General features: G+C 43.2%; 1 protein-coding gene across 2 annotated transcripts in view; it reads right to left on the bottom strand.

Moving 5' to 3' along the window:
• NSD3 (nuclear receptor binding SET domain protein 3) overlaps positions 1-16686 on the bottom strand; it is a 1492250-nt gene that overhangs the window by 740891 nt on the left and 734673 nt on the right. For both annotated transcript variants that reach the window (XM_085633955.1, XM_085633956.1), the window contains exon 12: positions 16012-16138. In XM_085633955.1, the coding sequence (XP_085490081.1) occupies positions 16012-16138 (127 nt within the window). The remainder of the gene's footprint in view (positions 1-16011; positions 16139-16686) is intronic.

Here is a 16686-nt window from a genome sequence, read left to right as displayed (position 1 = left end):
CGCTGTGAACATTGCTGCCGCGCTCCGATATTGCCTGTGCCAGTGACCAAGGGAGATGGCTCCCGAAACGCGTATGGACTAAAAGGCTGAAGAAGAAGTTTTGCTGCACGCTGCTCCATCCCTGTGAAAGCTCCAATAAAGGATATTCAAACATGAAGTGTGTGGCGCCTCAATGCTGGGAGCAGCTTTGTTTTTGGATATAAATCGGTCTTGCTCGGACCGAGAGGTGCCCCGCGGCGGAAGAGCCGGTCCGCAACGTAAAAGAGGAAGAGACGTTGCAGGAACTCCGTGTCCAGTTGGAGCTTGGAAATTTCAGGGCTGTGAATGGAGTGTCAGTATTAACTACCCACTGTGGAATTTTAATAAATTACGGAGATTCACGGCAACATTACTAAAAAAGAACTCCAGGTACCAGCATGCACCTGCTGCCCACGCCCACAGGGCGGAAACATTTAAAATCAGCGCAGCTGCGCTGTGAACATTGCTGCCGCGCTCCGATATTGCCTGTGCCAGTGACCAAGGGAGATGGCTCCCGAAACGCGTATGGACTAAAAGGCTGAAGAAGAAGTTTTGCTGCACGCTGCTCCATCCCTGTGAAAGCTCCAATAAAGGATATTCAAACATGAAGTGTGTGGCGCCTCAATGCTGGGAGCAGCTTTGTTTTTGGATATAAATCGGTCTTGCTCGGACCGAGAGGTGCCCCGCGGCGGAAGAGCCGGTCCGCAACGTAAAAGAGGAAGAGACGTTGCAGGAACTCCGTGTCCAGTTGGAGCTTGGAAATTTCAGGGCTGTGAATGGGGTGTCAGTATTAACTACCCACTGTGGAATTTTAATAAATTACGGAGATTCACGGCAACATTACTAAAAAAGAACTCCAGGTACCAGCATGCACCTGCTGCCCACGCCCACAGGGCGGAAACATTTAAAATCAGCGCAGCTGCGCTGTGAACATTGCTGCCGCGCTCCGATATTGCCTGTGCCAGTGACCAAGGGAGATGGCTCCCGAAACGCGTATGGACTAAAAGGCTGAAGAAGAAGTTTTGCTGCACGCTGCTCCATCCCTGTGAAAGCTCCAATAAAGGATATTCAAACATGAAGTGTGTGGCGCCTCAATGCTGGGAGCAGCTTTGTTTTTGGATATATATATATATATATATATATATATATATATATATATATATATATATATATATATATATATATATGAAGAAAAACCCTTTCAGCGAGAAGGAAATGAGCTGCACACATCGAGACATCGGAGGTCTCGAGGATTTTAGCCTTTCCATATTAGACCCCGAGCATGAGCCTGAGCCTGCAATAGCCCCTCCCAAGCTTCGACTTAGACGCCAAGGAGTGCAAGCCAGGACATTTGGTCATCTGGAAGCCAAAAATTCTATAAAGAAGGGGAAGAAAGCTGCCTCCAGAGTGTCTACTACTTTACCTCTTAAATTAAATTTAGACCAGAAAGACCGGAGCCACCCGACGCAAAAAAACCTGGGGAGGTTTTCTGAGCACACAGGTCTTCCGACAAGGAAAGAAGAGGGGGAGTCATCGTCCCTATTAGTCGAGGCGGCTCCACGGAAAATAAGGGGCGGAAAAAAACAAACTCCATCAAGGGGCGTCTAACAAAATAACGCCCTCTTTAAGGTCTTATTTTAGTGTACTCCCACAAATTCTGGAGCTGACCAAAGGGGACTCTGCTCTAAATAAATCAATGGAGGGTATTTCTCCTAAATCTCCAGATATACAGGTTATCGTTCCCCTAGGGGGTCCAGACACTGGAAAGCCGATTTTGCCGCACACAGGATTTGGGGAGGTTGATCGCCTTCGTCTAGCATTGTTGAAATCTCTCGGCGTGTAGACGAGTGTGGAGACTCAAAAGTTTGCGAACAGCAGCATATATCTGATGATTATTCTGAGCACACTGTGGGTGAAATGCTTAGAGATTTATCCCAGGATATTAGAAAAGGTTTTCAAGCCTCTACATCAAATCAAGCTGAAATTACAACTCTTTGTGAGACACTTGGATCAAAAGTGGATATCTTAGATACTAGAACACTTCAACTAGAGGAAAATGTTACTAACCTCACGGCTAATTTGGAATCTGCAGAGACCAAAATAAAGTCTCTAAAAATGAGTGAGGCAGTACTATCTGAGCGTCTTGAGACTTTAGAAAATAATGCAAGGAGAAATAATCTCCGAATACTAAATGTTCCGGAGGATAAAGAAGGAGGGATCCTTAAACGATTTGTTGTTGCCCTATTAAAAGAAGGTCTGGATTTAGAGGTCTCAGAAGAGGTGTTATCTAGCGACATCCAGCGAATACACAGGGACCCTTTCCGAAGAAACATGCAAAGGCCGAAGCCCAGAAAGATTTTAATTAACTTTCAGACATACCTTCTTAAAGAACAAATTCTTACTCTAGCACTCAAGCAACAATTTTTAATAGCATGTGGTTGTACCTTTCAAGTAAGACCAGATCTGTCAAGAACCACTCTCGAAAGGCAATGGGAGCTAGGGAGGAGATAAGATGATTTCAGGAAACTGGGCGATGGTGCCCAGCTGAAATTTCCTGCAATCTTAAAAATAATCTTTAACAATAAAATGTATAATGTGAGCTCACTGATGGCAGCAGATGCACTTTTGATAGAATTAAGTAAGCAATGACGGCCTAGCTGTTATAATCACTTTCATACATTTAGGCGGCATTGGATTCAGTAACAATAAATATAAATATAATAAATTAAGTAGTTAAGGGCCGTACACGGCTAGGTGCCGAACACTGGACATGATCCAGATATTAGGGGGAAGGGTTTTCAGGGGTGGTAAGGAAGGTTGGGGGTTCACTGGGGTTTTTGGGGGTTGGGATAGGGATAGGGACACCAGGGGTTTGCAGGGGGAAAAAATTAAAATGTCTTTATTTTCAGTTATAAAACGTTTTTCTCTTTATCCGGTAGTCTTGAAAAAGTCAAAGGAAAATAGTGCTTGTGTGTATCATCGCTTGTTTTCTGGTTTTCCTAGGTTAGTTGGGCAGGTGAAATTGTATATATTGCTAGTTGTCTTTTTATGAACTCGATCCATGTTCTCTCCTGGAACGTCAATGGTCTGCGCACTAATTCTAGAAGACAAAGGATTTGTCAATATTTACGTGATAGTAGTGCGCAGATCATTGTATTGCAGAAGACACATTTGATCGAACAGGAGCTACTCATTTTAGCTAAGAAGTCAAGGTGGATTGACTTTGTAATTAGCACTACACAATTAGTTAATACAAGAGGGGTGGAAATCCTGGTTAAAAGAGCTGCGCGTGCGACTCTCAGATCATCAACAGTGGACCCAAGTGGCAGATGGGCTATTGCAGAACTTCAGTTGATTGGTCTCAGAGTAACGATCGCCGGCTATTATGGTCCGAATCAGGACGATCCTACTTCACTTAAAAACTTGGTATCAGCCTTGTTGGATTTTTCAGAACCAGTTATATTAGCAGGCGATTTCAATATAGTTCTAGATCCTTTAGTAGACAAATCTATGAATAGCCGCGCGTTAACCTCTCCTAAAACTAGAGCTTGTCTCACGGGTGTCATGAAACAATTTGGCTATCTAGATATCTGGAGGGTTAGGTCAGGTCTTAGACGCGAATATTCGTTTTGTAACTATAAGTATAAACATCAATCTAGAATTGACTATATTCTTGTTAGCCACTATTTGAATAAAATGGTAAAAAATATTTCTTATTTTCCCGCACGTCTTTCGGACCACTCGGCTGTGAGCTTGGTTATAGAGGGAATTGTGGTTCCTTCGCCAAGGATTTGGTCTATGGACCGTTCATTAATGGCATCAGAAGACATCTTACTCACTCTCCAGAGAGAGACCGAGAGTTTTATGGCAAGGAATCAGGACACCGCTTCGGTGGCTAATGTATGGGAGTCATTTAAGGCCTTTTTGAGAGGTAGCATTACTAGTATTACCATCTATAAAACGAGAAAATACAAGGAAGATATATCGGAGTTGGAGTGTAAAATTAAGACTATTCAAACATCGCTCGATTTACAAAACCCCGGTTTATTAGTGGGAATACAAGCTAAATTGCGTGATCTCAAGGGGCAGCTTGAAATGGTGCTGAGTTCACGATTATTGCAAAGGTGGGAGGCTAGCAAAATACAACAAAAGAGTGCGCATTGAATACCAGTGGTAAAATTAAGTATGTCTGTACATATAAGCTTACAGTGGTATACATACAAGTATGTGCATATGTAAATTAAAGAGGCGCTGCTGAAAAAATCAATCAGATATTTGTGTAGAACCCTCACTCACCGACCTAGTCGGTGACATGCTTCATCATAGGATTCCACCAGGGGTGCCTACTGCACCACTGGTGTGCTTCAACGCTTGGATTATAGCGGAGCGCAAATATCAGACAAACAGAATTCTCGAGTGTGATAGAAAAAGTGAAGTTTAAAAATGCCCAAAGAAATCGCCACAAAATATTTTAATAATGACGAGTCAGGCACTGGTTAAAAACAGGTGTAGGATGACTAATACTGATAATTATTGATCAGCTACATCCTAATAGGTATCTAAACAAATGGTCGACATGTTTCAGCTTGTTATTGTTAGTCACAAAGCTTTCTTCAGGACCTAGTAGACAATACCAAAAAATCTCCTTGGCGGTATAAGCTCTCTAAGGCTTACCCTGACCTAAGGTTCAAAAGGACCGGATACACTCACGGTTTTATACTTGGCCTCGAAAAATCCACAAAGGCCTCAGGATATCTGGAAGAAAACAGAGTACAGACTAGAGTACTTCTATTATGTGTACTACTTAAGCGCAATATCATTTAACTGCTATTAGTACATTTCTAATTGAAAAATCAACAGCACGTAGACACATGGTGTGCTAACATTGGAGAGTCACTGTTGTACATTGACAATATCTCTCATTGATCAGTTTTAGCAGGATCGTGAAGGAATTCAAAATCTTATTAAGAGAAGACATTCCGATCCATTTATGCATAAAATGAGTGAATTTCCTCAATTATGCCCATTAACAGACACATAAACTGTGGCACATGAATTAAAATAAAATGAAGAACAAACTGGGCTTACGTTTTAAAAAGAAAATCTTCGCTCCTTAGGCAAGAAGGTGGGTGGCGGGACTACAGAACGTAAGCCCAGTTTGTTCTTCATTTTATTTTAATTCATGTGCCACAGTTTATGGGTCTGTTAATGGGCATAATTGAGGAAATTCACTCATTTTATGCATAAATGGATCGGAATGTCTTCTCTTAATAAGATTTTGAATTCCTTCACGATCCTGCTAAAACTGATCAATGAGAGATATTGTCAATGTACAACAGTGACTCTCCAATGTTAGCACACCATCTGTCTACGTGCTGTTGATTTTTCAATTAGAAATGTACTAATAGCAGTTAGATGATATTGCGCTTAAGTAGTACACATAATAGAAGTACTCTAGTCTGTACTCTGTTTTCTTCCAGATATCCTGAGGCCTTTGTGGATTTTTCGAGGCCAAGTATAAAACCGTGAGTGTATCCGGTCCTTTTGAACCTTAGGTCAGGGTAAGCCTTAGAGAGCTTATACCGCCAAGGTGATTTTTTTGGTATTGTCTACTAGATCCTGAAGAAAGCTTTGTGACTAACAATAACAAGCTGAAACATGTCGACCATTTGTTTAGATACCTATTAGGATGTATCTGATCAATAATTATCAGTATTAGTCATCCTACACCTGTTTTTAACCAGTGCCTGACTCGTCATTATTAAAATTCTTTGTGGCGATTTCTTTGGGCATTTTTAAACTTCACTTTTTCTATCATACTCGAGAATTCCGTTTGTCTGATATTTGCGCTCCGCTATAATCCAAGCGTTGAAGCACACCAGAGGTGCAGTAGGCACCCCTGGTGGAACCCTATGATGAAGCATGTCACCGACTAGGTCGGTGAGTGAGGGTTCTACACAAATATCTGATTGATTTTTTCAGCAGCACCTCTTTAATTTACATATGCACATACTTGTATGTATACCACTGTAAGCTTATATGTACAGACATACTTAATTTTACCACTGGTATTCAATGCGCACTCTTTTGTTGTTTAATGTCCTAGCTCAGGGGGAATAAGAGTGTGACTCAACCCTATCTCTCTTGTTGTTTTCATCTATGAGGCTAGCAAAATAGCCCATTTTGAATATGGTGAGGGTGCAGGGAAATTACTTGCTTGGAAAGTAAAATCTGATCAAGCAAGAAACCATATCAATGCGGTCTTCAAGGATGGTATATCTTACACTTCCGACGATGACATCAAAGGGGTTTTCAGTCCTTCTTTCAGGAAATTTATAAGGAGGATGGCGATTCAGACCTTATGCAGATCCAATCTTGGTTAAGTAAGATAAAGGTCCCTGCACTAACCCCGGAACAACAAGCGGTCTTGGACCATCCGATAACTCAAGAAGAGGTCCATAAAGACATAACGAGATCAAAGAAGGGCAAGGCAGCAGGTCCGGACGGTCTTCCTTCTGAGATATATAGATGTATTATCAAGGAGGTCGTTCCGATCTTGACAATTCTATTCAATCAAATCCTTCAAAATGGTATGGCGTCACCGCTGTCTTGGAATAATGCATCTATAACCCTCATATTAAAGCCCGGAAAACCACCTACAAGCTGTGAATCATATAGGCCAATTTCTATATTAAATGCAGATTATAAAATCTACGCTTCAATCTTGGCTGCTAGGCTTGGAAGTGTGGCAGGGGGTCTCTTACATCAGGACCAGAGGGGCTTTGTTGCGGGGCGTCATCTCTCAGAACTGACCTATGACCTGATTGGTGCCATAGATCTGGCCTCAACGTGGTCTCTACCACTGGCGGTCCTGACCCTTGATGCTGCTAAGGCCTTCAACAGGGTCAACTGGTTGTTCTTGTCGGAGGCCCTGGCAAAGTTTAAGATCGGAAATAAGTTTAGGCGTTCTATTGCACTCTTGTATAGTAAACCATCTGCTAACCTACTTATAAATGGCTCTCTAGCAGAATCTTTTTTGATCTCGAGGGGTACGCGTCAGGGGTGTCCTCTTTCCCCTTTGTTGTTTGATTTATATATTGAGCCTTTTGCCCAATTATTGAGAGATGAGTGCAGAATATTGTCTTTTAAGCATGGAGATTGGGAAAAAAAAGTGGCCTTGTATGCCGATGTTTTAATATTTACATCAGATCTCAATAGCGCTTACCCCGTAGTTATGGAATTGGCACAAGAATTTGGTACAATTTCAGGGTACAAGGTTAATACCACCAAAACTGAAATAATGGCATGGAACATGCAGATTAATCATCAGCTCCCTTCTCTGAAAACTAATATGAGATATCTGGGAATATACATTCTCCATGACATTGACAAGATACCCACCCACAATTTAATGTTGGTCGCTAGAGAAACCCGTAAGTTAATGAAATCTTGGGCTCTCTTACCGCTTTCAATACTGGGGCGAGTTAATTTAATTAAGATGTCTATTTTACCCAGATCTACTTTTCTCATTGATGCCATTCCTTTATTTTTTGACACGGATGTTTTGGCTAAACTCCAAAGTGAACTCAATACTTTTGTTTGGGCTTCTCGACATTCCAGGATAGCCTGGAAAAAAATTAGAAGACGGAGAGAGAAGGGAGGTCTAGCAGCCCCTGACTTACAGCTCTATGCTTGGGCGTTTCAACTCTCCCACTCGCGTATGTTATTAAAGACTCCTGCTAGCGGGGGAGTTGGTACCATGTTTTTGGCTATGTTGTGAGGGTCTGGTATCCCGGAGGAAGGCTTTTTATACAAGTATGGCAACCCAAAATTCTTCAAAAAAGTTAGGCTGAAGGTATTACAGGGGGTGGCAAGAACATGGGTTAAACTGAGGACTTTGTTGAAGCTGGGCTATTTTTCGAGATATGCTCCGATTTGGAATTCTCCAGGGACTCCAGAATGTTTGCTGGATAGTCTATCAATTCCCCTTAGGATGGCTGGCATTGAGAGGTGGGAAGATCTTTTTGTGGAAAACACATTAGTTCCCTTGGAGGCTCTCAGAGATAAAGTAGGTCCATCTCTTTCTAGATTCAAATATCTCCAACTAACTAGCTGGGCCACTGCTGTCGAAGCCTCCCGCAATAAACATCTATTGGGTGGTACCAACCAATTCGAGCATCTGATCCTGCATAAACTTCCAGCAAAGAAAGAAGTTGCGTTTTGGTATCGATGCATTATGGAAGAGGAGGATGGCGAATTTCAACTGCCTATCTCACTTTGGGAGAGCTGTATCCCACAACAAGACCTTCAGTCATTATGGTTAAACTCATGTAAAATGATGTGGGACACGGTAAAACCAGCCTGGCTTCGCAGGAATCACCTTTTTACAATCCACAGGGCCTATTATTCACCCCAGAGGATAGCAAAATTCTCAAATAGTCCATCAATATGCTGTGTGAAATGTGGGGAAATTGCAGCCTCAGATATCCATATGTTTTTGAATTGCCCTGTCCTTCTTGATTTTTGGGAAGGGGTGAGTAACACACTTACTGGGTCATTGGGGATACATATTATTGTCAACCTACCTATGCTTATCTTCGGTCTAGCAAATGATTTGGAAGGTCCATCGAAGAAACTTCTATTTTTTGTCATTTTACTTGCCAGAAGTGAGATCTGCATTAAATGGAAAGACTCGTTACCACATACGCATCAAGACTGGCAGACCTCTTTGTTGAGAACATCCAGATTAGATCTCTCAAGGGCAGGAAACCTTTTCCATTTTGCAGGGTAACATTTGAGCATGGAAGGAGCTCGAGAATTTTGTAAAATTGCTTTGCAATCATTGGGTATGTTCAAACTCTAAAATTCAATGAAGTGAGGAGCCAAGCTGATAAGTGAAGCAAGGGAATTTGCAGATGAATAACTTGCCCCTAGTCCATGTAAAGAAGATCCTCCTTTGGAGGAAAGAGAATCGGAGTGCACTCCGATAGTCGAATTATGCGGCACAGCTCCTGTTTTACTTTTTGGAGAACTCGAGGAAACTGGGGGAAGGCGAAGGCAAATTTTCCTGTTCAGGAGTGCAGAAAAGCATCTCTCTACGATCCCGGCTAAGGAGTCCTGCTTGCGTAAAAGGTGCACTTTTTGTTTAGGTACGTAACAAACAGATCTAACGTTGGAAAGCCCCAAGACTGGAAGACCATCTGCAACATGTGGTCATTGAGCTGCAATTCGTGGCAATGTTTGGACACCCTGCTGAGAGAGTCGGCCCACTGATTGTGGACTCCTGGCACGTGCTCCACTCTAAGTGAAATTTGGTTGAGGAGAAACCATTCCCAAATCTCTTGCTCTTGAAGAGAGAGAATCTGAGATCTTGTGCCACCCTTTTTGTGGAGATAAAACATGGCGGTGGTGTGGTCTGTCTGGACCAGGACTGGAGATCCCCGAATCCGAGGCAAGAATGCTTTGAGGCCCAAGAACACCACTCTGAACTCTAGAAGGTTTATGTGGCATTTCAACTCCTGTTTGACCATTTTCCGTGCACTTGAAGCTCCTGGAGGTGAGCTCCCCAGCCTCCCATGCATGCATCCAACATCATCACAAGCGGAGGAGTTGAGTGAATGAAGGACAGGCTCTGAGTCACGTTTTCCTCAATCTGCCACCAAGACATTGCAGTTTTCATAGCCGTCGAGATTTGAATCGGATCGTTGAATGACCCCTTGGATTGAACCCATTGAGTGTCCAGTTGCTCCTGCAGTGGGCGCATACGAAGACGACAATTTGGAATTAGTTGAATGCATGAGGACATCATCCCCAGCATAGATTTTTACTTTATGACAGAAACTGACCTTTCTGATGATAGACGGCGTGTCATTCCCTCGGGACGCAAGACCCTTTCAAGAGTTGGAAAAGCTTTGCCGAGATTTGTATCAATGCGAGCTCCTAGGAAAGTCAGAAAATTGGAAGGAATGAGAGAGGACTTTTCTAGATTGAGTTGGAGAACCAGAGACTGGAAGAGTTTACGGCAAGTTTGAGTGGAGTTTCTGGCTGGCTGAAACGAAGGAGCTTTTATTAACCAAACATTCAGGTAGGGGAATACCTGGTGACCTGAGTATCAGAAAGGCAGCTATCAGTGCCATGCATTTGGTGAAAACTCTGGGGGCCAACTTCAAACCAAAGGGAAGCACTCTGAACTGATAATGGCACCCCACCACTTCGAAACGGAGATATCTTCGATGCTTGCGGTGAATGGGGATGTGAAAATAAGCATCAAGATGATCGAGAGATGACAGATAATCCCCTTTTTCCATAAGAGGAAGGTTATCCAGCAGAGACAACATCTTGAAAGATTATTTTTTGATGAATTTGTGCAGTAACCAGAGGTCCAAGACCTGCCTCCATTTTCCTGTCTTCTTTAAGATTAAGAAGAAGTGGGAATAAAAGCCCCGATTGTGCGGACGTAAGGGTACCTTTTCTATGGAGCGTTTGGAAAGAAGAGTTTTTATTTCCCTCTTGAGATCTGGCAGATGATGATGTAGTACCTTCGGAGAAGGGGTAGTTGGAGGATACTGAACAAACTCTAGGGTATGATCGTGAAGGAAGACATCCAAAACCTATCTGTCCGACGAGATGGACGTCTACTTTAAGAATTTTGAGCAGGTTAGTACGAATTGTTGTGGGACTGTAGTGGCGGGAGCCTGGAGAAACTCATTGCCTCTCGTTAGAATCCTGTTGTCTTCCAACAGATTGTCTGCTTTTTACGACCAGTGGGCCGCAAATAGGACAATGCAGTGCAGGACCTGCAAGGTTGGTTGTACACCGGATAGGTTGTTTGAGGGTAATGTTGGAACCGCTGTTGGAACTGCGGTCTGGATGCGTACTGCCCTCGAATTCTGCCCCGAAAGGACTGGAAACAATGTTGTTGTAGCGTTGCCAGGGATTTAGCCATGTCTGTGTCCTTTTTTTTTTTTATAGATTGAAGGGCTTCATCTATATGATTTCCAAATAGGCATTCGCCATCAAAAGGCATATCTAGCACCTTAGCCTGAACCTCAGGACGGAAGCTAGTTGCCTTCAGCCACCCCTAATGCCTCAGCACCGCTGCTCCTGCCATTTGCCGAGATGAAGTCGAAGAGATATCCGTTGCAATCTCTATCATCTCAGTGGAAGCTCTTTCCCCTTCCGATAAGATATCCCTTGCTTCCTTTTTCTTATCTCAGGAAGATGTTCTAGGAGCGAAGAGATGTCCGACCACATCTGTCGGTCATACCTACCCAGAATGGCCTTAGTGTTGGAGGCTCTTATAGAAGTGGGTGCCAGGGTAGCAAACCTCTTCCCTATGTTGTTCAGTGGACGTCCTTCTTTATCCAGAGGTGCAGAACATTGAGATGCTGGGTTTTTAGCTCTCTGAGCAGCCTGCATGATTACTGAATCCAGTCTAGGATGACAGATGAGGCATGTCCGTGAATTATCTGGGGCTTTGTACTTTTTATCCCGCTTCGGAATTACCACTGGGATAGAAGCTGGTTTCCGCATCAGTTTTAGACCCTCCTGCCATTAGTAATCCACTATGGGAAATGCCTTAGTGGATCACTGAGTGCCTGGCTTAAAGTCATATAAGAATCACTCCGTTTGTTTAACTGGCATGGGTAGATCAAAGCGCCTCAAGGCACATTCTAAAAGGTCATGAAAGCTTCCAATGTCAGCAGGGGGAGAGTCTGTAGAAGGGATAGGAGATGACGGCGTGGGAACTACGTAATCATCCCATTTGTCCTGGGTGCCAACATCAGTGTATATCTCACCTTCCTCTATCTGTTGTTGGTCCTCATTTTGTGAATCATCAGGAATAACGATAGGAGGAGGCAAAACCTTTTCCCCCTAGGGTCTAGGAGTTACTTGACCTGCGTGTTCTACCGTGGCCTGCTGAGGAGGTTGCGCAGCATTTGCCTCAGTAACGTGTCTGTAGTAGTCATTTGCGTTACAACAAACAAATGATGGACGGAATGCTGACAATGCAGACATTCTCCCCCAGTCAAGAGATCTGGGTTAAATCCATCGTTCTTTTGCCCACTACACCACCCCAGTTTAGACATGGCCATATGCAAATCAGTCTTGACCCTGTGCCTCATGGGAACAGTCCAGCCCGAACTGCCAAGCCATGTCTTCCCTGGACCGGAATCAAGCATCCTAGGACCGGTTTCTGGCTATCAGCCGTCATCAGCCAGGATAGCTTGACTCCAGTGGCGTAGTGAGCACGGGTCCCACGTCTGGGAATACCCATCCCACTTAGGGCGAAAAGCGTTACAACAAACAAATGATGGACGGAATGCTGACAATGCAGACATTCTCCCCCAGTCAAGAGATCTGGGTTAAATCCATCGTTCTTTTGCCCACTACACCACCCCAGTTTAGACATGGCCATATGCAAATCAGTCTTGACCCTGTGCCTCATGGGAACAGTCCATCCCGAACTGCCAAGCCATGTCTTCCCTGGACCGGAATCAAGCATCCTAGGACCGGTTTCTGGCTATCAGCCGTCATCAGCCAGGATAGCTTGACTCCAGTGGCGTAGTGAGCACGGGTCCCACTTCTGGGAATACCCATCCCACTTAGGGCGAAAAGCGTTACAACAAACAAATGATGGACGGAATGCTGACAATGCAGACATTCTCCCCCAGTCAAGAGATCTGGGTTAAATCCATCGTTCTTTTGCCCACTACACCACCCCAGTTTAGACATGGCCATATGCAAATCAGTCTTGACCCTGTGCCTCATGGGAACAGTCCAGCCCAAACTGCCAAGCCATGTCTTCCCTGGACCGGAATCAAGCATCCTAGGACCGGTTTCTGGCTATCAGCCGTCATCAGCCAGGATAGCTTGACTCCAGTGGCGTAGTGAGCACGGGTCCCACGTCTGGGAATACCCATCCCACTTAGGGCGAAAAGCGTTACAACAAACAAATGATGGACGGAATGCTGACAATGCATACATTCTCCCCCAGTCAAGAGATCTGGGTTAAATCCATCGTTCTTTTGCCCACTGTGCCACCCCAGTTTAGACATGGCCATATGCAAATCAGTCTTGACCCTGTGCCTCATGGGAACAGTCCAGCCCGAACTGCCAAGCCATGTCTTCCCTGGACCGGAATCAAGCATCCTAAGACCGGTTTCTGGCTATCAGCCGTCATCAAGACTGATTTGCAAACGTGTAGGTGGAAACAGAGAAATCTTTGAATAATCCTGAACCTTAGAAAGTCCCAAATGGATTTTTTCTCCCGTCGACGGTACCGTCGACAGTGTCCGCGCTGACACCACCACCATCGGCGAAAAGAAGAGCAACATCATCGACGGGGCGGTTGTAGACGGACAAATTCTCATCGGCGGAGGAAGGCTCGTCGAAGGTCTCGTCGTCGGAGATGGTCTTGTCGAAGGTGACGCCATCGTCAGAGTTAACTGAGGGCCAGTCGACGCAGCCGCCGTCAACGTAGTGACCGTCTACGTTGTCACCGTCGCTGTAGAAGCCGTGGATGGCGAAGGAACGACCTCAGGTCTGACAGAAATAGCTAGTCAACGACGCCGTCAATGGACGAGAAGAAAGATCTCTCGCAGGTGTTATAGAAGCAGAAACTGGAGCAGAAGATGATTTTAAGTTCCTTCTGCTTTCTATGGCGTTTCTTTTCAGAGTTTTCCTGCTCCTGTGATTTCGATCTCTTGGAGTACCCTTGGTGAGAAGAGGAGCTACCTTCTTTTCTTTTCCTGGAGGAACAGTGGGGCTTTTCCTCAGTGTCAGAGCCAGATTCAGAAACTGCCTTTTTCTTCTGGAGCCAAAGGAGCAGTCTTCCTTCCCTATCCTTGAGGGTTTTGGCCGAGAAGGTGCAGCAGTATTTACATTCCCAGGGCTTATGGTCAGGGTAGAGGCAATAGAGACATTGCTTGAGAGGACCTTCTGAGAAAAGTCTAGCTTTGCCACAAGACTTACAGGGCCTAAACAACCCTTTTTTTTCTGGCATTATGAAAGTCACAGAAAGGAATAACTTGAGCTGAAAGCTGGAGGTCAAAAGTTGAAAAAGTCAACTGTCACTGAGCAGAGCTCAGAGAGACTCCCAATCACACAACGTGCGGTAGGAAATCTGAGGCGTGGTGGGTCTGTGGAGAGGGTTACTCTGAGGTCTGGCTGAACTTTGGATGTTATAAAATGAGGTTGATAAGAGTGCTCAATTGAATTTTCTCTCTATGGAGGTATTATGTAATGTATTCGGTACTATTTCTACTGTTAACGTGGGACTCCCACCATGACGACGGGGAAGCATCAAGCATGTGAATCTAGAAAAGATACAATACTGGAGAAAGATACCATTGTTAATAGTTGATATGGATGTGTATGCATAGTGATTGGGAACTTTAAATATGTCACACACTACTTCCAGTGTGTGAATTTCATTTATTGATACCCAAAGCAAAAAGTATTTGCCCTGTAAAAAAGCTATGTTTTAATGTCTTGCTGTGCCATTTGGCCTGTAAGTCTGCCGTGACCTATGAAGCACAGAAATGCTGTAACTGATATTACATGCTGATACAAAGTCTGCCCTGATCAGAAACCCACTTGTGCTGGTTTCGCATTTTCAATAAATATCGGACAAGAAAGTTCGTCAGAAGAGACCAGAAAGGTCATCAGGAGAGACCAATCATTGTATTTCACAGGGCACAAACATGCCTCCCTAAGAAAACTGTGGGATTCATCATCTCATGGTTGTTGTCGCAGTGCAACAGATTTTCTTTCCAACTGTATTCATCTTGCTATTTTAATTTTCCTGTGGTAACAAAGAAATAACTTTGGAATAGGAAGTCAGGGCGCCGACCTAAACATAGCGATTCTCCTCATTTAGCTGGGTTCCTTAGATGCCCACTTTTCTATTTTAAAAACATTTCTAGAAAGATTCTGAAGATACCACTTTAAGGCCCGTTTTATAGTTTATTTAGCTATATATTAAATACATGTACCTTGAGATAGGAGTTGTGTGTAAAACAAAAAAAAAACATTTTATTTGGTAAGGCTTTCTGGTATCTCTCGCCTCTGTGCAGCGATTCTGAGTTCATGAATATCAGTCAAAATCCCAAAGAAGGAGAATCTGGTGATACTGATGCTGGATGGAGTAGTTGCTAGTTAGGTGTTTGTCTTATTGAAAAGATGTTAATGTCTTGCCATTGGAGACAGTGTATGTTAATGGAAAAAATTATGGCAGAAACAAAAATTTTAATTATTAAAGCTTAGGTCCTTATTTTCTTTTTGTGCATTAACTATTTTGTCACCTTCCATAATCACTTCTCCTCCTCTCACAAGGTTGGGGGAGAGACTTGTTCATTGTCATCAGCAGGCTAGATTTAGGAGCATTCTTTGAAATATGGAGCACATGATATTTATTGCAGTTTTAAGCTCTGCTCTGTGACTAGATCTAAAGCTACTCACACAATTATCTGAGTTATATCAAAATTATGACTACAGAAATAACACAACTGTTTGGCTATTTGAGAGGTCAAATGAGATTCAGAAAAAAAGCTGAGGCACAAGACAGTCTTATTTATACTTGTGACAAATTCCATATCTTGCCTTCAACACATTAACACACATCCCTACATTTAGTACTATGGTGAAAATCATTAAGAAACAACTGATGTACATGCCCTTTCATGCTGTAACTTTTTTCATGGGATAGTTGAAGCAATCTGGGAGCGTTATGTGGCATTACTTCAATGCCCCCCTGTATTTAACTGACCTGCGATTCATTATTGTGTAACAACTGCCCTTTTCTTACCTATTTAATGTTCCTATACATCTTAGAAGGCAAGCAAAAGTAGTGCAGTGTAAACTTAATGGAACCAGAACTGAGATTCTACCATAACACTTTAGTGAGACTCTAGGTGCCAAGAAATTGAAGCTATAGTCTAACGAAAAGGCATTAAAACAAAAGGCTGCTGTCGGTCAATTGGCTCGACTTACCAGTTTTACATTCTAGACAGATGAATTTTTCATTGGGTAGTGAATTCAGCCCCAGGCACTCCAGATGAAAGAGCTGATAGCACTCTCCTTCGCAACTAATCAAAGACTCCCCAAAGCTCTCACAAATCTTAAAAGAAAAAGGTGACATAATTTGTAGCTAAACAAAACCTACACTCAACAAAATGCAAGTTATTTTAACAGACATACAAATAATGAAAAAAAGAAAGTAATCAATAAAATATAAAAACGCGATATGAAATCTATGTGAAAAAGAATTGAAAAAAACCAATAGAGTTGGGTTTAATGTGCTATACATGCATCAAAAGTACAACAGAACAACAACCTTAAGAAACAAAAGGTTGCCTATATTGAAGGCTCTCTTGCCATCAATACAGTCTTGGGTCAACTAAAGGTTAGGTGGCAAAGGAGAATTTATTACAGTCTTTTTAGTTTCTATGACATAACAATGGAAGTTCTATAATAAATGTTTGCCTGTCATCCGACCTTCATTTTACATAGTAACAAGAAAAAAATGCAGACAATGGAGCCGTCGATACAGACAGCTTTTGCTCTAGGTAAGCCATACCAACACAAAAAAAACTGACACAAGTGAAGGCTATGTGGGGAAATGAGGAATACAGCCAAGGGAAATCGGGAGATGCAGAAGAGAGGTAT

Source organism: Triturus cristatus, chromosome 11 (genome assembly GCF_964204655.1).
Source record: "Triturus cristatus chromosome 11, aTriCri1.1, whole genome shotgun sequence".
NCBI classification, from domain to species: domain Eukaryota; kingdom Metazoa; phylum Chordata; class Amphibia; order Caudata; family Salamandridae; genus Triturus; species Triturus cristatus.
Note: the sequence above shows the minus strand (reverse complement) of the source record. Positions and strands in the feature narration are given on the sequence as shown.